Source organism: Triturus cristatus, chromosome 3_1 (assembly GCF_964204655.1).
Source record: "Triturus cristatus chromosome 3_1, aTriCri1.1, whole genome shotgun sequence".
In the NCBI taxonomy this organism is placed as follows: domain Eukaryota; kingdom Metazoa; phylum Chordata; class Amphibia; order Caudata; family Salamandridae; genus Triturus; species Triturus cristatus.
The window spans coordinates 1,057,239,729-1,057,261,700 of NC_140583.1; the positions used below are offsets into that span (position 1 = coordinate 1,057,239,729).

General features: G+C 38.9%; 2 protein-coding genes across 2 annotated transcripts in view; both read left to right on the top strand.

The window, feature by feature from the left end:
- Nucleotides 1-9,486, top strand: part of LOC146861504 (uncharacterized) — a 105,081-nt gene extending 95,595 nt beyond the window's left edge. The window contains exons 7-8 of the mRNA XM_085646247.1: nt 1,169-1,223; nt 9,428-9,486. Coding sequence (XP_085502373.1) covers nt 1,169-1,223; nt 9,428-9,486 — 114 coding nt within the window. The remainder of the gene's footprint in view (nt 1-1,168; nt 1,224-9,427) is intronic.
- LOC146861505 (uncharacterized) lies at nt 2,499-20,414 on the top strand. The gene is made up of 13 exons (XM_085646446.1): nt 2,499-2,561; nt 2,801-2,853; nt 3,980-4,053; nt 4,606-4,677; nt 6,335-6,398; nt 7,889-7,962; nt 10,759-11,733; nt 12,600-12,663; nt 13,194-13,257; nt 13,819-13,880; nt 15,842-15,961; nt 18,187-18,294; nt 19,849-20,414. Exons 10-13 carry the CDS (start codon nt 13,838-13,840, stop codon nt 20,088-20,090), a joined length of 513 nt encoding a protein of 170 aa, XP_085502572.1. The 5' UTR covers nt 2,499-2,561; nt 2,801-2,853; nt 3,980-4,053; nt 4,606-4,677; nt 6,335-6,398; nt 7,889-7,962; nt 10,759-11,733; nt 12,600-12,663; nt 13,194-13,257; nt 13,819-13,837; the 3' UTR covers nt 20,091-20,414.
- Nucleotides 20,415-21,972: the final 1,558 nt, after the last annotated feature.

A 21,972-nucleotide genomic window follows, 5' to 3' on the forward strand; every position in this document is an offset into this window, starting at 1 on the left:
GACTTTCTGCAGATGGTCACAAATGGTCATTTTTTATTGTTTAATCTTTTGACTGAAAATGACTACTGCATGTGAATTATCACTATTGGAACTAAAATAAGTGTGTTTAGATTAATTTTCCTGCCCAAAATTGGTCAAAAAAGAAGCTTCTGAGTAGGAGGAAAAGTCTGTAAAAATTGCAATTTTGGTCACTGTTAGGCCTTAAAAAGTGGTTATTCAACATGAGGCCCAATCCAATTGAGATTTTGAATCATTTTTACTACAGTTCAAAAAATGAATTTTTTGATGAAAAACGATGTCGAACCTTCTGCAGATGATCAGAAATGGTCATTTTTTATTGTCTGACTGCAAATGACTATTGCATGTTGTAGGAGAGTAGGATCTGCAGTTTTGTTGCCCCCACTTTTTTTCTGATGTTAACACTGGTTTCTGGCTATAAACACCATAACTTTGAATGAATGGTCGCAAATGTTCCCGTTCCCGTTGGAGTCCAAACTCCCTGCAGCCCCGGAAGTGGATTTTCTGACTTCTTGACTGCTATTGTGAGTCCCCAGCAGAGCTGAGGTGAGTGGAACCCATAAGGGACGAGGAACAGCAATACCCAGGTACCGTGCTCTATTGTCAAGTGCAACCCCTTCATGATGTTCTACGAACTTCTGCATTGGACCATTTGTGGCCCAAGCCTCCAGCAGGTTGTGCACCGAAAATCAGAGGCCTACCCCATCCCGAGTGACCGTGGGCTCCTGTAAAGCATTTCCTCATGAGGCGTCTTTGCGATCCCTTGCCTGTTTGCTTGTGGGTCCCCTGAAGACTCTCTGATCGAACCAAAGGGCTCTCCTGGTTGCTCCAGGCCTGCCCTCACTCACCCTCGCTGGGTGAGTCCCTCAGACCTTGCTGGTCTGCACCATTGACTTTATTCACTTTCCATGAGACTTGCTGTTGCCAAGGCTTGTTGGCTCCAATCTGGTTGCCGTTACCTCAGTAAGCTGCAGACGTTGTGGGACACTCCGAATCCAGCTGCTGGTCATCGTCGATGCCTCCTGGACCTCGTGAGTGAAGAGTCAAAACACCCTTGATCACCTGAAATCACCCAACTTCCGTTGGCATCCATCTTCCTGGCCCCGGGTCACTGGCAAGTGACTGTGAACACTGTCCCTTCTGCTTTTAGGTCATTGTCATCCTGAATCCAGCCTTGGATTCCACCGGACGCTTCTTCAGTCTTCGTAAGCAGCAAATCTTCTTTGGCTTCCATAGAAAACAGCGACGCGACGCGACCCGACACCAAAAGACACCTATGCACCCAGCTTCCCTGGGTGAGGTAACTCGTGCACTCCGGTGCCCTAGTGTGTGTTGGCCCTCAAATTAATTACCTATTAATTACCTTGTAAGTGGCTTGCTTGTAGACTTCCTCGAAGTACCCTAAAACTTTAAAAATCCAACCGCGACTTGCTCCATTGAAATCAATAGGGAACCCGCGGCTGTGTTCTCACACTGCACGCGTCTCCCGTGGGTCTTTTACTTACCTGCCTTGGGTGGATTAGTGAAGCCCCAGCGATTCTACAGGCCCTAGGCCTTGTCCCTCTGCAAGTCGACTTTCCTAAACCTCTTTTTTAGTATATGGTCTGGTACGCCCCTAGGGCCCCAGCCATATTTGTGCTTAACTTATTGTGAAACATTGATATTTGAATGTGTTCCTGACTTCTAATCTCATAAAGAGATTAGTTGAGTGTGTCTAGAAATAAATACATATATATTTCATATATATACCTGTGTGGTGTCCTTTCATTTGGTAATTCAAGAGATTATAAGGTAAAACAAGCTGCTTTACATTCCTCAGAGACTTAGCCTGAAGGCTGCTCTCCACAGCTACCACTAAGATAGCTTTCTTTAAAAGGTTGTCTTAAACCTATCTACCATAAGAGTCCAATTGGACTGGTGCAAGGTGGCCACTATAACTAGTGACCAGCATATGCCAGTCCAACTTCTCGCATATGTGAATTATCACTATTGGACCTAAAATAAGTGTGTTTAGATTCATTTTCCTGCCCAAAATTGGTCGAAATAGAAGTTTCTGAGTAGGAGGAAAAGTCTATAAAAATGGCAATTTTGGTCACTGTGAGGCTTTAAAAAGTGGGTATTCAACATCAGGCACAATCCAATTGACAATTTGAATAATTTTTTCTACAGTTCAAACAATCTATTTTCTGATAAAATTATGACCCCCAACCTATCGCACTTTCTACACATGTTCCGAAATGGTCATTTTTTTATGTTTAATCTTTTGACTGTAAATGACTATTGCATGTGAATCATCACTATTGGAACTAAAATAAGTGTGTTTAGGGTCATTACCCTGCCCGAAATTGGTCGAAATAGAAGCTTCTGAGTAGTAGGGAAAGTCCATAAAAATGGCAATTTTGGTCACTGTGAGGCTGTAAAAAGTGGTTATTCAACATGAGGCAAAATCCCTTTGACATTTTGAATAATTTTTTCTACAGTCCAAAAAATCTATTTTTCTGAAGAGACCGATGACCCCGGACCTGTCGAACTTTCTGCAGATGGTAATTTTTTAATGTTTAATCTTTTGACTGTAAATGACTATTGCATCTGAATTGTCACTATTGGAACTAAAATAAGTGTGTTTAGGGTCATTACCCTGCCCGAAATTGGTAGAAATAGAAGCTTCTGAGTTGGAGGAAAAGTCTGTAAAAATAGCAATTTGGTCACTGTGAGGCTTTAAAAAGTGGTTATTCAGCATGAGGCACAATCCAATTGACATTTTGAATCATTTTTTCCACAGTCCAAAAAATAATTTTCTGATGAAAACGATGACCCCGGAACTTTCACCAGATGGTCAGAAATTATCATTTTTTTTATGTTTAATCTTTTGACTGTAAATGACTATTAAATGTGAATTAACACTTTTTGACCTAAAATACATGTGTTTAGAATCATTTTCCTGTACGAAATTGGTCGAAATAGAACATTCTGAGTAGGAGGAAAAGTCTATAAAAATGGCAATTTCGGTCACTGCGAGGCTTTAAAAAGTGGTATTCAACCAGAGGCACAATCCCAATTGACATTTTGAATAATTTTTTCCACAGTCCAAAAAATCAATTTTCTGATGAAACAATGATGACCTAGAACCTCTTGAAGTTTCTCCAGATGGTCAGAAATGGTCATTTTATTGCTAAATCTTTTGACTGTAAATGACTATTGCATATGAAAGATCACTTTTGGAACTAAAATAAGTGTGTTTCGAGTCATTTTCCTGACCAAAATATGTTGAGATAGATCTTCTGAGTAGGAGGAAAAGTTTGTAGAAAGTGGTTAATCAACATGAGGCACAATCCAATTGACATTTTGAATTTTTTTTTTCCACAGTCCAAAATATCATTTTTCTGATAAAAAAAACGATGACCCCTGACCTGTCGAACTTTCTCCAGATGGTCAGACATGGTCATATTTTAATGTTTAATCTTTTGACTTTAAATGACTATTGCATGTTAATTATCACTTTTGGAACTAAAATAAGTGTGTTTAGAGTCATTGACCTTCCAGAAATAAGTCGAAATGGAAGCTTCTTAGTAGGAGGAAAAGTCGTTAAAATGGCAATTTTGGTCACTGTGAGGCTTTAAAAAGTGGTTATTCAACATGAGGCACAAGAAAATTGAAAATTTGAATCCTTTTTTTCACAGTCCAATAAATCAATTTTCTGACCCGTCAAACTTTTTCCAGATGGTCAGAAATGGTAATGTTTTAATGTTTAATCTTTTGAATGTAAATGACTATTGCATGTGAATTATCACTTTTGGAACTAAAATAAGTATGTTTAGTCATTTTCCTGGTCGAAATACAATCGTCTGAGTAGGAGGAAAAGTCTGTAAAAATGGCAATTTTGGTCACTGTGAGGCTTCAAAAAGTGATTATTCAACATGAGGCACAATCCAATTGACTTTTTTAATGATTTTTTCCACAGTCAAAAAAATCAATTTTCTGATGAAAAAACGATGACCCCAGACCTGTCGAACATTTTCCAGATGGTCAGAAATGGTAATATTTTAATGTTTAATCATTTGACTGTAAATGACTATTGCATGTGAATTATCACTTTTTGAACTAAAATAAGTGTTTAGAGGCATTTTCCTGCCCGAAATTGGTCAAAATACAAGCTTCTGAGTAGAAGGAAAAGTCTGTAAAAATGGCAATTTTGGTCACTGTGAGGCTATAAATAGTGGTTTTTCAACATGAGACATGATCCAATTGACATTTTCAATCATTTTTTGTACAGTCTAAAAAATCAATTTTCTGAGGAAAAACAAAGCACCCCGGACTTGTCTTACTTTCGCCACATGGTCAGTAATGGTGATTTTTGAATGTTTCATATTTTGACTGTAAATGACTGATGAATGTGATTTATCACTTTTGCAATTAAAATAATTGTGTTTAGAGTCAGTTTCCTGTTCGAAATCTGTCAAAATGGAATCTTCTGAGTAGGATGTATAGTCTGTAAAAATGACAATTTTTGGCACTGTGAGGCTTTAAAAACTGGTTATTCAATATGAGGCACAATCCAATTGACATTTTGAATCCTTTTTTCTACAGTTCAAAAATCAATTTTCTGATGAAAATCGATGACCCCGGACCTGTCGAACTTTCTCCAGATGGTCAGAAATGGTAATATTTAAATTTTTTATCTTTTGACTGTAAATGACCATTGCATGTAAATTGTCACATTTGGAACTAAAATAAGTGTGTTTAGAGTCATTTTTCTGACTGAAATTTGTTGAAATAGAATAATCTGAGTAGAGGAAAAGTCTGTAAAAATGGCAATTTTGGTCACTGAGGCTTTAAAAAGTGTTTATTCAACATGAGGCACCATCCAATTGACCTTTTGAACCATTTTATTTTATGAAATCAATTTTGTGAAGAAAAACGTTGACCTTGGACCTGTCGAACTTTTTCCAGATGGTCAGAATTTTTAATTTTGTAATGTTTAATCTTTTGACTGTAAATAGCTATTGCATGTGATCTATCACTTTTGGAACTAAAAGAAGTGTGTTTAGAATCATTTTCCTGCCCGAAATTGGTCGAAGTAGGAGGAATAGTCTTCAAAAATGGCAATTTTGGTCACTGTGAGGGTTTAAAAAGTGGTTATTCAATATGAGGCACAATGCAATTGACATTTTGAATCATTTGGTCTACAGTCCAAAAAATCAATTTTCTGATGAAAAACGAAGACCTGTCAATTTCTACAGATGGTCAGAAATGGTAATTTATTAATGTTTAATCTTTTGACAGTAAATGACTATAGCTCGCCAATTATCACGTTTGGAACTAAAGTAAGCGTGTTTAGAGTCATTTTACTTCCCGAAATTGGTCGAAATAGAAGTTTCTGAGCAGGAGGACAAGTCTGTAAAAATGGCAATTTTGGTCACTGTGAGGCTTTAAAAAATGGTTATTCAACATGAGGCACAACCCAATTGACATTTTGAATCATTTTTTTTTATGTTTAATCTTTTGACTGTAAATGACTATTGCATTTGAATTCACACTTTTGGAACTAAAATAGGTGTGTTTAGACTCATTTTCCTGCCCGAAATTGGTCGAAGTAGGAGGAAAATTCTTCAAAAATGGCAATTTTGGTCACTGTGAGGCTTTAAAAAATGATTATTCAACATGAGGCACAATCCAATTGACAATTTGAATAATTTATTTTCTACAGTCCTAAAAATGTATTTTTTGATGAAAACCGATGGCCTCGGACCTGTCAAACTTTCTGCAGATGATCAGAAATTTTAATATTGACATTTTTAATCTTTTAACTGTAAATGACTATTGCATGTGAATTATCACTTTTGGAACTAAAATATGTGTGTTTAGAGTCATTTTCCTGCCTGAAATTGGAAGAAATAGAAGCTTCTGAGTATCCCGGAATGTCCGTAAAAATAGCAATTTTGGTCACTGTGAGGATTTAAAAAGAGGTATTCAACATGAGGCACAATCCAATTGACATTTTGAATGATTTTTTCTACAGTTAAAAACATCTATTTTTTGATGAAAACGATGACCCCGGACCTGTCGGACTTTCTGCAGATGGTCACAAATGGTCATTTTTTATTGTTTTGACTGAAAATGACTACTGCATGTGAATTATCACTATTGGAACTAAAATAAGTCTGTTTAGATTCATTTTCCTGCCCAAAATTGGTCAAAAAAGAAGCTATTGAGTAGGAGGAAAAGTCTGGCAATTTTGGTCGCTGTGAGGCCTTAAAAAGTGGTTATTCAACATGAGGCACAATCCAATTGACAATTTGAATCCTTTTTTCTACAGTCCAAAAAAAACAATTTTCTGATGAAAAACAATGAACCCGGACATGTCGAACTTTCTCCAGATGGTCAGTAATCTTAATTTTTTTAATGTTTAATCTTTTTACTGTAAATGACTATTGCATGTGAATTATCACTTTTAAAATAAAATAAGTGTGTTTAGAGTCATTTTCCTGCCCGAAATTGGTCGAAATAGAAGCTTCTGAGTAGGAGGAAAAGTCTGTAAAAATTGCAATTTTGGTCACTGTGAGGCTTTAAAAGGTGGTTATTCAACATGAGGCACAATCCTATTGACATTTTGAATCATTTTTTGTTTAGTCGGAAAAATCAATTTTCTGATAAAAAAGAATGATGACCCTGGACCTGTCAGACTTTCTCCAGATGGTCAGAAATAGTCATTTTTTTATGTTTAATCTTTTGACTGTAAATGTCTATTGCATGTGAATTCAGTCATTTGGAACTAAAATAGGTGTGTTTAGACTCATTTTCCTTCCCGAAATTGGTCGAAGTAGGAGGAAAAGTCTTCAAAAATGGCAATTTTGGTCACTGTGAGGCTTTAAAAAGTGGTTATTCAACAAGAGGCACAATCCAATTGACAATTTAATTCATTTTTTCCATAGTCCAAAAAATCTCTTTTTTGATGAAAAACGATGACCCCCGACATATCGAACTTTCTCCAAATGGTCAGAAATGGTGATATTTTAATGTTTAATATTTTGACTGTAAATGTCTATTGCATGTGAAATCACACATTTGGAACTAAAATATGTGCGTTTGGAGTCATTTTCCTGCCCGAAATTAGTCGAAATAGAAGCTTCTGAGTATGAGGAAAAGTCTGTAAAAATTGCAATTCTGGTCACTGTGAGGCTTTAAAAATGATTATTCAACATGAGGCACAATCCAATTGACAATTTGAATAATTTCTTTTCTACAGTCCTAAAAATGTATTTTTGGATGAAAAACGATGACCTCGGACCTGTCAAACTTTCTGCAGATGATCAGAAATTTTAATACTGAAATTTTTAATCTTTTAACTGTAAATGACTATTGCATGTGAATTATCACTTTTGAAACTAAAATATGTGTGTTTAGAGTCATTTTCCTGCCTGAAATTGGAAGAAATAGAAGCTTCTGAGTATCCCGGAATGTCCGTAAAAATGGCAATTTTGGTCACTGTGAGGATTTAAAAAGAGGTATTCAACATGAGGCACAATCGAATTGACATTTTGAATGATTTTTTCTACTGTTAAAAAAATCTATTTTTTGATGAAAACGATGACCCCGGACCTGTCGGACTTTCTGCAGATGGTCACAAATGGTCATTTCTTATTGTTTAATCTTTTGACTGAAAATGACTACTGCATGTGAATTGTCACTATTGGAACTAAAATAAGTGTGTTTAGATTCATTTTCCTGCCCAAAATTGGTCAAAAAAGAAGCTTCTGAGTAGGAGGAAAAGTCTGTAAAAATTGCAATTTTGGTCACTGTGAGGCCTTAAAAAGTGGTTATTCAACATGAGGCACAATCCAATTGACAATTTGAATCCTTTTTTCTACAGTCCAAAAAAAACAATTTTCTGATGAAAAACGATGACCTCAGACCTGTCAAACTTTCTGCAGATGGTCAGAAATGGTAATTTTTTTAATGTTTAATCTTTTGAGGGTAAATCACTATTGCATGTGAATTATCACTATTAGAACTAAAATAAGTGTGTTTAGAGTCATTTTCCTGCCTGATATTGGTTGTAAAAGAAGCTTGTAAGTAGGAGGAAAAGTCTGTAAACATGGCAATTTTGGTCACTCTGAGGCTTTAAAAAGTGGTTATTCAACATGAGGCACAATCCAATTGACCATTTGAATAATTTGTTTTCTACAGTCCAAAAAATGAATTTTCTGATGAAACAATAATGACCCCGGACCTGTCGAACTTTCTGCAGATGGTCAGAAATGGTCATTTTTTTAATGTTTAATCTTTTGACTGTACATGACTATTGCATGTGAATTATCACTATTGGAACTAAAATAAGTGTGTTTAGGGCCATTTTACTGTCCAAAATTGGTCAAAATTGAAGCTTCTGAGTATGAGGAAAAGTCTGTAAATATAGCAATTTTGGTCATTGTTAGGCTTTAAAAAGTGGTTATTCAACATGAGGCCCAATCCAATTGAGATTTTGAATCATTTTTACTACAGTCCAAAAAATGCATTTTTTGATGAAAAACGATGACCCCGGACCTGTGGAACCTTCTGCAGATGATCAGAAATGGTCATTTTTTATTGTTTATGACTGCAAATGACTATTGCATGTTGTAGGAGAGTAGGATCTGCAGTTTTGTTGCCCCCACTTTTTTTCTGATGTTAACACTGGTGTCTGGCTATAAACACCATAACTTTGAATGAATGGTCGCAAATGTTCCTGCTCCCGTTGGAGTCCGAACTCCCTGCAGACCCGGAAGTGGATTTTCTGACTTATTGACGGCCATTGTGAGTCCCCAGCAGAGCTGAGGCGAGTGGAACCCATGAGTGACGAGGAACAGCAATACCCAGGTACCGTGCACTATTGTCAAGTGCAACCCCTTCATGACGTTCTACGAACTTCTGCATTGGACCATTTGTGGCCCAAGCCTCCAGCAGGTTGTGCACCGAAAATCAGAGGCCTACCCCATCCCGAGTGACCGTGGGCTCCTGTAAAGCATTTCCTCATGAGGCGTCTTTGCGATCCCTTGCCTGTTTGCTTGTGGGTCCCCTGAAGACTCTCTGATCGAACCAAAGGGCTCCCCTGGTTGCTCCAGGCCTGCCCCCGCTGGGTGAGTCCCTCAGACCTTGCTGGTCTGCACCATTGACTTTATTCACTTTCCATGAGACTTGCTGTTGCCAAGGCTTGTTGGCTCCAATCTGGTTTCCGTCACCTCAGTAAGCTGCAGACGTTGTGGGACACTCCGAATCCAGCTGCTGGTCATCGTCGATGCCTCCTGGTCCTCGTGAGTGAAGAGTCAAAACACCCTTGATCACCTGAAATCACCCAACTTCCGTTGGCATCCATCTTCCTGGCCCCGGGTCACTGGCAAGTGACTGTGAACACTGTCCCTTCTGCTTTTAGGTCATTGTCATCCTGAATCCAGCCTTGGATTCCACCGGACGCTTCTTCAGTCTTCGTAAGCAGCAAATCTTCTTTGGCTTCCATAGAAAACAGCGACGTGACCCGACACCAAAAGACACCTATGCACCCGGCTTCCCTGGGTGAGGTAACTCGTGCACTCCGGTGCCCTAGTGTGTGTTGGCCCTCGAGTGTGTTGGCCCTCGAATTAATTACCTTGTAAGTGGCTTGCTTGTAGACTTCCTCGAAGTACCCTAAAACTTTAAAAATCCAACCGCGACTTGCTCCATTGAAATCAATAGGGAACCCGCGGCTGTGTTCTCACACTGCACGCGTCTCCCGTGGGTCTTTTACTTACCTGCCTTGGGTGGATTAGTGAAGCCCCAGCGATTCTACAGGCCCTAGGCCTTGTCCCTCTGCAAGTCGACTTTCCTAAACCTCTTTTTTAGTATATGGTCTGGTACGCCCCTAGGGCCCCAGCCATATTTGTGCTTAACTTATTGTGAAACATTGATATTTGAATGTGTTCCTGACTTCTAATCTCATAAAGAGATTAGTTGAGTGTGTCTAGAAATAAATACATATATATTTGATATATATACCTGTGTGGTGTCCTTTCATTTGGTAATTCAAGAGATTATAAGGTAAAACAAGCTGCTTTACATTCCTCAGAGACTTAGCCTGAAGGCTGCTCTCCACAGCTACCACTAGGATAGCTTTCTTTAAAAGGTTGTCTTAAACCTATCTACCATAAGAGTCCAATTGGACTGGTGCAAGGTGGCCACTATAACTAGTGACCAGCATATGCCAGTCCAACTTCTCGCACATGTGAATTATCACTATTGGACCTAAAATAAGTGTGTTTAGATTCATTTTCCTGCCCAAAATTGGTCGAAATAGAAGTTTCTGAGTAGGAGGAAAAGTCTATAAAAATTGCAATTTTGGTCACTGTGAGGCTTTAAAAAGTGGGTATTCAACATCAGGCACAATCCAATTGACAATTTGAATAATTTTTTCTACAGTTCAAAAAATCTATTTTCTTATGAAAAATGGTGACCCCCAACCTATCGCACTTTCTACACATGTTCCGAAATGGTCATTTTTTAATGTTTAATCTTTTGACTAAATGACTATTGCATGTGAATCATCACTATTGGAACTAAAATAAGTGTGTTTAGGGTCATTACCCTGCCCGAAATTGGTCGAAATAGAAGCTTCTGAGTAGTAGGGAAAGTCCATAAAAATGGCAATTTTGGTCACTGTGAGGCTGTAAAAGGTGGTTATTCAACATGAGGCAAAAATCCCTTTGACATTTTGAATAATTTTTTCTACAGTCCAAAAAATCTATTTTTCTGAAGAGACCGATGACCCCGGACCTGTCGAACTTTCTGCAGATGGTAATTTTTTTAATGTTTAATCTTTTGACTGTAAATGACTATTGCATCTGAATTGTCACTATTGGAACTAAAATAAGTGTGTTTAGAGTCATGTTGTTGCCCGAAATTGGTAGAAATAGAAGCTTCTGAGTTGGAGGAAAAGTCTGTAAAAATAGCAATTTGGTCACTGTGAGGCTTTAAAAAGTGGTTATTCAGCATGAGGCACAATCCAATTGACATTTCGAATCATTTTTTCCACAGTCCAAAAAATTATTTTGTGATGAAAAACGTTGACCTTGGAGCTGTCGAACTTTCTCCAGATGGTCAGAATTTTTAATTTTTTAATGTTTAATCTTTTGACTGTAAATAGCTATTACATGTGATCTATCACTTTTGGAACTAAAAGAAGTGTGTTTAGAATCATTTTCCTGCCCGAAATTGGTCGAAGTAGGAGGAAAAGTTTTCAAAAATGGCAATTTTGGTCACTGTGAGGGTTTAAAAAGTGGTTATTCAACATGAGGCACAATGCAATTGACATTTTGAATCATTTGGTCTACAGTCCAAAAAATAAATTTTCTGATGAAAAACGAAGACTCCGGACCTGTCAATTTCTACAGATGGTCAGAAATGGTAATTTATTAATGTTTAATCTTTTGACAGTAAATGACTATAGCTCATCAATTATCACTTTTGGAACTAAAGTAAGCGTGTTTAGAGTCATTTTACTTCCCGAAATTGGTCGAAATAGAAGCTTCTGAGCAGGAGGACAAGTCTGTAAAAATGGCAATTTTGGTCACTGTGAGGCTTTAAAAAATGGTTATTCAACATGAGGCACAATCCAATTGACATTTTGAATCATTTTTTCTGCAGTAGAAAAAATAAATTTTCTGATGAAAAACAATGAACCCGGACATGTCGAACTTTCTCCAGATGGTCAGTAATCTTAATTTTTTAATGTTTAATCGTTTTACTGTAAATGACTATTGCATGTGAATTATCACTTTTAAAATAAAATAAGTGTGTTTAGAGTCATTTTCCTGCCCGAAATCGGTCGAAATAGAAGCTTCTGAGTAGGAGGAAAAGTCTGTAAAAATTGCAATTTTGGTCACTGTGAGGCTTTAAAAGGTGGTTATTCAACATGAGTCACAATTCAATTGACATTTTGAATCATTTTTTGTTTAGTCGAAAAAATAAATTTTCTGATAAAAAAGAATGATGACCCTGGACCTGTCAAACTTTCTCCAGATGGTCAGAAATAGTCATTTTTTTATGTTTAATCTTTTGACTGTAAATGACTATTGCATTTGAATTCACACTTTTGGAACTAAAATAGGTATGTTTAGACTCATTTTCCTGCCCGAAATTGGTCGAAGTAGGAGGAAAAGTCTTCAAAAATGGCAATTTTGATCACTGTGAGGCTTTAAAAAGTGGTTATTCAACAAGAGACACAATCCAATTGACAATTTAATTCATTTTTTCCATAGTCCAAAAAATCTATTTTTTGATAAAAAACGATGACCCCCGACATATCGAACTTTCTCCAAATGGTCAGAAATGGTGATATTTTAATGTTTAATATTTTGACTGTAAATGTCTATTGCATGTGAATTCACACATTTGGAACTAAAATATGTGCGTTTGGAGTCATTTTCCTGCCCGAAATTAGTCGAAATAGAAGCTTCTGAGTATGAGGAAAAGTCTGTAAAAATGGCAATTCTGGTCACTGTGAGGCTTTAAAAAATGATTATTCAACATGAGGCACAATCCAATTGACAATTTAAATAATTTCTTTTCTACAGTCCTCAAAATCAATTTTCTGATGAAAAAACGATGACCCCGGACCTGTCGAACTTTCACCAGATGGTCAGAAATTATAATTTTTTTATGTTTAATCTTTTGACTGTAAATGACTATTGCATGTGAATTAACACTTTTAGACCTAAAATACGTGTGTTTAGTCATTTTCCTTCCCGAAATTGGTCGAAATAGAAGCATCTGAGTAGAAGGAAAAGTCTGTAAAATGGCAATTTTGCTCACTGTGAGGCTTTAAAAAGTGGTGATTCAACATGAGGCACAAGAAAATTGAAAATTTGAATCCTTTTTTTCACAGACCAATAAATCAATTTTCTGACCCGTCAAACTTTTTCCAGATGGTCAGAAATGGTAATATTTTAATGTTTAATCTTTTGAATGTAAATGACTATTGCATGTGAATTATCACTTTTGGAACTAAAATAAGTATGTTTAGAGTCATTTTCCTGGTCGACATACAATTGTCTGAGTAGGAGGAAAAGTCTGTAAAAATAGCAATTTTGGTCACTGTGAGGCTTTAAAAAGTGGTTATTCAACATGAGGCACAATCCAATTGACTTTTTTAATCATTTTTTCCACAGTCCATAAAATGCTGTTTCTGATGAAAAAACGATGACCCCGGACCTGTCGAACATTCTCCAGATGGTCAGAAATGGTGATATTTTAATGTTTAATCATTTGACTGTAAATGACTATTGCATGTGAATTATCACTTTTTGAACTAAAATAAGTGTTTAGAGGCATTTTCCTGCCCAAAATTGGTCACAATATAAGCTTCTGAGTAAAAGGAAAAGTCTGTAAAAATGGCAATTTTGGTCACTGTAAGGCTATAAATATGGTTTTTCAACATGAGACATGATCCAATTGACATTTTCAATCATTTTTTGTACAGTCTAAAAAAACAATTTTCTGAGGAAAAACAAAGCACCCCGGACTTGTCTTACTTTCGCCACATGGTCAGTAATGGTGATTTTTGAATGTTTCATATTTTGACTGTAAATGACTGATGAATGTGATTTATCACTTTTGCAATTAAAATAATTGTGTTTAGAGTCAGTTTCCTGTCCGAAATCTGTCAAAATGGAATCTTCTGAGTAGGATGTATAGTCTGTAAAAATGACAATTTTTGGCACTGTGAGGCTTTAAGAAGTGGTAATTCAACATATGGCATAATCCAATTGACATTTTGAATCATTTTTTGTGCAGTCCAAAAATCAAGTTCTTGATGAAAAACGATGACCCCGGACCTGTCGAACTTTCTCCAGATGGTCAGTAATGGTGATTTTTTAATGTTTCATCTTTTGACTGTAAATGACAATTATCACTTTTTGCACTTAGATAAGTGTTTAGAGTCATTTTCCTGCCCGAAATCAGTCAAAATAGAATCTTCTGAGTAGGATGTATAGTCTGTAAAAATTTGGGCACTGTGAGGCTTTAAAAAGTGGTTATTTAACATGAGGCATGATCAAATTGAAATTTGAAGTCCGCATAGTCGCGCTTCGCAGAATACTGCGAAGCTGCAGAAAACCTCCGTGAGCTACGTGAATTTCCATGAGTGCGCGGAGTTGCTTGAATCCGGCCCGTTCGCTATTTTTTTTGCCCATTTGGGAACGCGTATTACATGATCGGGGACGCTTCTTGCGTGCTTGGGGGGGAAATATCGCCTGAACTTCACTACGCGGTCGTCAATGGGCGCGGCCATCTTCTTTTTCACTTTTTGCTATGGTTCTGGGCCTGTTTTTTATCCTCCCCATATCTTTTCAATCCTTTGCTTCTCGAAACTTTTTTGCTCTTTTTTTTATTTATGATCTAACCCTCTCTATTCCTGATTGTATAATTTCCGTTTAACTTTTTCGTTTTTTTCACTCTTTTTCTATTACTTGCTTTACTAATTTCTTTTACTTACTTTCTTAGTTTCTACCTTTTCTTTTCTGCCCCCGCCTACCCAGAACCATGGCAAAGGGCCGGTGGAAGAAGACTGGTAGGGCTTGGAGTGAGAGCCGCGACTGCCTTCCTTGCGGAAAGTGGTGCCCACATGGGCTGCAGGCACGGGCCTTACTTAGTGAGGCAGAGGTGGCCGCACTGTGTTTATTCATCCAGCGCCTCCTCCCCTTAACCCTGTCAGCAGGCGGCAGGCCTGGGTCTGGGTACAGGCTCCGGGAGCATCACCGGCAGTTGGCAAGGGTGCGTCGGGCAGTGTTTCGCTGCTCTGGGGTCTGGCGTACACATAACCAATTGATGCACCAGTGGTCAGATATTCTAGACCGGGAGCAAGACCTGCTGGACCTGCTAGGTGTTGGAGTCCCGGGGCTTGATGAGTAGCTATTTATTTATATTACTATTTCGTGTTCTTCTGTTCTGACTTTTATTTATTGCGATTGCGAATATTATTTTTTTCGCAAAAACCTAACATGCTGCTGCTGCAGTGCTTAAATGCAGGGAAAGGTAACCTATGTTCAAACATTTTATATTATGGCATTGCTACTTGAAGACAGTTGCTCGGCGCTACTAACTAATCGTCGTACTTGTTTGAAACTTGGGCTGGTTATGTCAGAGAGGGTAGAGAATTTGTTAGGTAGGTATTTAATCCACATAGGAAAGACTCCAGTCCTTTGCTCTGTCCTGTCAGGCTGCCTGTCTCCTCCTGTCACTGAGATAGTGGTAGTAGTTAGTTAGTATTGTTTGGTAATTGAGCGGCCTGCTTCGTGACTCGTGAGTGAGGCGTCATCATGCTCTCACATGACTTCAGTCCTACTCCTAGTAGAACTTTTTGTAGTTATAGTGAGTGAATAATAGCAACTGAACCAACTAATTTGGTTTATGCTGCAATTATGCATGCGTTCATCTATGCATTAAGAAGAATAAATGCAGACTTAGTAATTGGCCCATCAAAGGGGGTTGTTGGAGTTGAGACTGAGGCTGTCTGAGAGATGATTGGGAATGAGATCTGAACTTAGAAGCAAAATGCAAATACATTTTTTTGCGATTCATTCCAAAGTCAGGAGCAGGCGGGCTAGGCATGTTTAGGATTCAGGAATCGGAATTGAACTGTGGAATAATAGTGATCGTATGGTACTCGACTGCGATAGTCGACTACTACTAGTCGAATAAGTTGATCTGATTGATTTAGCATAGGTCAATCTTATTGCAATTGCCGTTTCCTGTCTAAAAATATTTTTAGGGCAATTATATTTAACACAAATAATTTTTTGTCTCGTTACATGATCAGCATCCAGGGGCAAGAAGAAGACTGGGGCAGCTGCCAGTACGGCGGGAGCTGGAGGGTCCTCCCAGGAAGAGCAGGAAGCAGCCTCAGGTGCAGCCGTAGATGGCTCTGCTGCTGACCCCAGTAAGTCCTCCTGGTATTGTAATATATATTAATATTTCCCTAACTTTTACCACTCTCTTATTTCCATTTCCTAATTTTAACTATTCCCAAATCCTCTTCAATCTATCTGCATCTAAATTCTTGTTTATTGCTCCACTGTTACTAAGTACTACTTCTAACATTGTTTCTTCTAGTGTCTGTTTTTATTTGTTCATCAAATCAAACTGCATCTGACAAACCTCTGCTCTGCCCGTATTAGACAGTCTGTCTGTAGCTTGCTTTCTTCTGGGTTTCACTGAGCTTTCTGTTCGGGGGAGCGTTCTAGGGGCAACTTAACTTGAGGTGGGGTGCACAGGAACGCTCATACTAAATTGAAGGAAACAAATGTGTGAGTAATGGAAACTAAGCCAACAGGTTTAACAAATGTATTTAGAAGGCACAGCTTCAAGAAAAAGGCATTACAATACAAAATAAAGTGACCTTGCATTCACAGAGAGCCACACTTATCAGAAGGCACTTTTATATGACTTTCAATAGGACTCAGAAGGCTTTTAAATAGTTAGAAGAAAGACACTTAGAAAATGCTACATAAGGTGTGCAGATCAAAACCATTTGTAGATGCAATATGAAAAAGATAATTTAGGTCAAGGGAAATGTTCTCAGAATGCAAAACACATTTGGTTTAAAATGCTGAAAATACACACATTTGAACATAAGAGAAAACAGCCTTACAATTGCAATGTAAATATTGAATCCTAAAAATAAGAGAGCATCAGTTTAAAAATAATGCAGCAAATATGATTATATATATATATATATATATATACACATAACAAGTAAATGAAAAATAAATGTATCTTAATGATATCAAGAGCTCTTGGGGAAAATCCTCACAGTCTGTCACCTACAGACAGACAGGGAGGTAGTCCGACAAGAACCCCATGGGCTTTCCTTTTATACCTTTTAATGCTGGGATCTGAAGCAAAAGTGCCTACTGCAACGTCAGTCCCACCTACGTCAATTACGCCCACGGGTCGCACATTTATCAGAAGTGTCGTACTTATCCTACTAAATGTGGAACATAGACTAGGTGAAAGGTTATGTTCCCCTGCCAAGCGATCGTCTTAAGTTGCATAGGGGAAGCGGAAAAAATGTAATGTAAAGGAATAAGGTATATATATGTGGTAGGAACTTCCCTGTTCTCATAGACAGACGTACCCAGGATGTGGTGGGCTGTATTTCGACACGCTAGAGAGAGAGAGAGAGAGACAGTGAACTTTGCGAAAGTGAACTTTGCGCACACGGAAATGGTGGGGGCTACCCAGCCTGTAGTAGTATACGTCACAGAGAGAAGCTGGCTGGGATCTTTAGTCAGACAGGCCTAGAGCCTGCTGTTCAGTAAAATGGGTTCAGAACTATGGTCAATTTAACAAAAGGCCTACAGAAAAAGACAGCAGGGCCTACGTACGTGTGCATACTGGCTGAGTGATAAGGATGTCCCAGGGCATTTGTTATATGGTAAAACTGGACCCTCCCTCATTTCTCTCTCCCCTTATGTGGATTGCCTAGTAGTGGTACTGTAAGACCCAGAGAACCCATTGGTCCTAGGCTACTACCAGTACTAGTAAGGACTCCTTACTACTACTAGTAGCACTAATGTGCTGTGCAGACTGCAGATTGCATGGCCAAGACAAGTAAGGTATATCCACAGGTTTGTGAATTGTGAGATGAGAAGGCTTTAGTTTCTTTTACTGTCTCATCATGCTCAATCAGTAATGGTGGTCATTCATGTTGCACAGGAGCAGGACCCCACAAAGTGGTGTATTTTACTTTTTCTAATCCTGGCCAAGTACTTTTTTAGTAGCAGCACTTGATGGTGAACACTGAAGAACTGTTACCATGCACCATGACTGGAAGGAAGTATCTGAGAGGAGTAGGAGGACAGCACCATATTCCAACTAAGAGAGACCTCATGTCCGCCCAGTTGGCCACTCTTTATTCTTTTCAAAAAGTGAGATGCCCCATTGAGTCTAATCGTATGAGTTGTCCTCTTCTTGAGAGGCTTTTCAAAAATTGTCACCAACAAAAAGCCCAACCGGCTATTATTTAGTCATTTTTGTTAGGACATACTGTCTGTGTTTGGTGTATATGTATTATTAACTATGTATTTTCAATCTTGCTAATTAAAAAAATAAATAGGGGAGGCGTAAATGTCATCTAAAAAAAATGTGATTTTTTTTTTTCAGGTGTACCCACAACCAGCTCCGGGGCTAGCGGTGAGGGCCACCATGTCACTCCAGAGGGAGCAGATGCAGCAGCCACAGGGGGTGAGCCAGCAGCAGTGGCGGGCGGTGGTAAGTCATATTTCTTGCTTATTGAGAATGATGAATACACTTGCTGCAAGGGTGTACACTCAGTACTAGTAGTACACTGTACTTCTGCTGAGGCTAAGTTGTTGCTAGTGAGAACATTGAACAGTTGAAGAAGACACCCTGGCCTTTACTTAAACATTAGCATTAGCTGCGGGGTTTAGTAACTAATGGCATATTCTATCTTCAACTCAGCAAAGACAGTTTTATGATGAAGACACAGTCAGACGACATGTATGACTGGCAGAGAAGGATTCGTGGGTGAAGGAAGGGGCCCCGGGATGCATAGGTGGCAGATAAAGATGATAGGAATAGGATGCATGGGTAGTTGAAGGATAGGTGGAAAAGGTGAAATAGAAAGCAGAAAGGATGCCTGTCCCGGTGGGTGAAACTCGTTGAAAGGAATCCTCGTGGGGGGTTTGAGGGGTCAAACTCTAAGGCAAGCAAGGGGACGCATGGCATGGGTTGTGGTTGGTTATATATCTAAAATGTATGTTGTTGTCGTAAGCCGGTTTATGATGATTGATGATAGCCATGTTTGGATGGATGGATGCCTGGCTGGTATCATAGTAGGTGAAAACAGAGTCAGACTGGATGAAGAGAATGTAAAAGAAAATTAAACCGTGCCAGAGTAGCAAAGCCAAGGGTGTAGAATATTATGAAATAAAATAATAATGCTAGAAGAGCGATGCACTGAATGTAAATTAAAAAAAAATGCCCTGGGAAGAAAAAGCAGTTGTTTTGCTCGGTTTTTGATTCAAAGGTTTGAGGTTGTACTTGTATTTCAGAATGGAATACTCCCTTGACTCTCAGTAGTTTGCAAGCACAACATATATATTGTGCATGACTAAATATTTACCCTACCCACAATCGCCTCCCTCTGACTCCGAGCCCCACTTCCGCTCCAGTCCCCTCCCTGTGTCAGTCATGGGTGGCCTCTCGGATGCATGATAATTGGTCACTAGTACCTACAAATCACTCAATGTGTCATCATCACGTGACGTGAGTGAAATGATGTGCCGCCGTTTCTCATCATTAATAAGCATGTGATCATTAACCATCATCATGTGCCTTATTTCTGTAGTGCAGTCAGGGTGAAAGTGAAATTGTCTGAGTATTTGCCATTGATTTACCAGAGTATGGCCGTAATGGAAATATATAATTGTGTAGTACAGCTGCCCCACATGCAGACAGTAGTAAAGTACATGAGTCTGCGAGACAAGTATGTCTGTCTAGGGTACAAGCTGACTGAGCTGGCATGCCTACAAGATTAATTGTGCTAAACAAGAAAGAGAAAAAATACTTGTACTCTACTCCATACATAGTGCCTGAAAGTATAATCATCACATCAAAATCTTAGGGGCAGAGGAAGGGAAGGGAAGTGAGGAGGAGAGGAGGATATGACAGCTGCTAGTGCTACTGCTACTACTGTGCCACTATCATTTTTATGTGCCTGCTGTAATTTAATTTAGTGTTTGTTAATGTTTTGCTAAGAGTATTGGTTACAACAATTTTTTTTGTTTTCCTTTCTTGATATAGATACTCCTTCAAAACCCAATAGGCAGGAGTTGGCGGCCAGGGTCCGGCAAAGGAAGCTGGAGGCCATCCGGGATGAATATCGCTGTCTGGTTGTCCTGGCGGAGGAGGAGGCAAAAGCTTCTTCCTCCAATGCCCCGGGCCCAGCCAGCCCCTGTGCACCGGCGCGGGGGTCTGGCTGCCGCCCATCACCATTGGCAACATCTACTGCTGCACACCCTTGTTGTTCCTACAGGAACTTTTGAGGCCATGTGCTCCACGCCCTTGAGGCCCAGATGGAGGAGGTCCTAAAGAAAATACGGCACCCCCGCCGCTAGACATCAGACCTCAGTCTTATTTGACTCTTGCCCCTTTTTTAATCTTTTTTGTGGTGGGTGGGATGTTGGGACTAGTTGGGGAACATTGGGGTTTACTTTCTCTTGAAACAAATAACTTGGACATGGACATTTATTTAATTTACTGGACATTGGTTGGGTTTAGGGAGATGGGTGGGTCAGGTGTTGTGTGTTTTTCTTATAGTTTATATTTCTTACCATAATAAATAATTTATAGCTTTCCAATACATATGATATGATGCAAATCTTTTCTGGGGGGGTGATTACTCTTTTAGGTCACCTTGTTTGTTTTTGTTTCCTCCTTTTGCTGCAGGGCCACAGACAGTTTTTGAAATCTGCCAATAGTGTAACACACAGGTAGATGCAAAACCCTCACTTGTCCTACTACTGTCAGTCTCTCATCTTAATCTATGCATTCTGCAACTAAAACCCTTTTGTAGTATGTACTCGGAAGGATGTGGGTGTGTGAATTAATTTCCATAGAATATACATTATTGCCTCCCCCCACACTTCTCTTCTTACCTGTGATTGATGTGTAGCCGAAGCAATGGCTGCATGGTGATGGTTTGGTTTCCTAAGGTGCCATGGTGGGTGGTGGGAGCAGTAGTAGACCGTTGCATTTGCAAAAAAAGAAAATGAGGCAAGTCATTAACCTGAGTGAGACTTGGGAATGAGTAGTAGATGTACAGTAAGTAGTAAGTACACAAGAAGAAGACTGCCGAACAAGAAGACAGTGATGATGAATTATATTGATATTAATGCTAAAGTAAAATAAAACATAATGGTGGCAGGGATAGCCTAGTACAAGTTAGAACAAACTGAAGAAGTGGACTAGACCTATGAAGTGTAAAAGCGTAACCTTTAGTGCTGGAAGGATAAAATCCATGACGGCAATGAATAATTAATAATGGGTTAATAATATAATTATGTTCCTATGGAAAAAAGAGAATAGCCAATACTACCAAGCATGGGTGGACACTGGGCAATCTAATCTGTTGCCAGTGTGGCCGACGAGACAGATATATATATATATATATACACACACACACAAAACTAGTCCAGCACCGCCACTAATAACCAAGGGCAGGAAAGACACTGGCAGAGACCTCTTCGGTGTGCTCAAGATTATAGCAACCAACAGGAGTCTGGAGTAAGTGCAGACATCAGTTTATTAGGCAAGAAGTATAAATCCATTGCATTTCATCGGACATGGTGTCCGCCATGACGCGTTTCGCTCGCGTCCGCAAGCATGATCACATGACGCGCTCAGGAAAAGACATAGTTAAATCTAAGCACATGCACAAATTACTATAGAAACAAAACTTAATGTGTGCATAAAGGTAAACAACAGACTTCGAAACGTATGGTATCAAGCCTTGAAACTACCGACAGCATAGAATAGATATTCAAATCACAGATTAGTAATGATAGCTGTTTGAAACCAATTAGAATCAAATACTTTTTTGCTGCTAACACATAGAAAAATATATATATATTTATCCAGTATTAGGGGTGTCTTTCATAGATTCACATGCCTGAATCATTCCCCGTCGTCGAGACGGGAGCCTCCGGTACATAAAAAAGTAATGTCCTATAGACATACATAGAGAAAAATAGGCCTAAGGGCCTCCCCTTAGCAGCCTATCCTAGTCCTTATGTAAAAAGGACCAAACTCTTAGAGTCAGCCAATCAGCTATCACCTCCCTCTAGAACCTTCCTGGCAGGAGCCTCAGTCCCTCAGATTTTCTACCGCACGTTGTGCTAGGGAGTCTCCAACCTGAGTTCTCCTCAG

Excerpts from the sequence above, each read along its gene's own strand:
- LOC146861505 (XM_085646446.1), top strand. The coding sequence starts at position 13,838 with ATGAAAAACGATGACCCCGGACCTGTCGAACTTTCTCCAGATG. Across the intron at positions 13,881-15,841 it reads TGTCGAACTTTCTCCAGATG|CATCCAGGGGCAAGAAGAAG; the intron begins GTCAGTAATGGT and ends TTACATGATCAG. Across the intron at positions 18,295-19,848 it reads AGCAGCAGTGGCGGGCGGTG|ATACTCCTTCAAAACCCAAT; the intron begins GTAAGTCATATT and ends TTCTTGATATAG.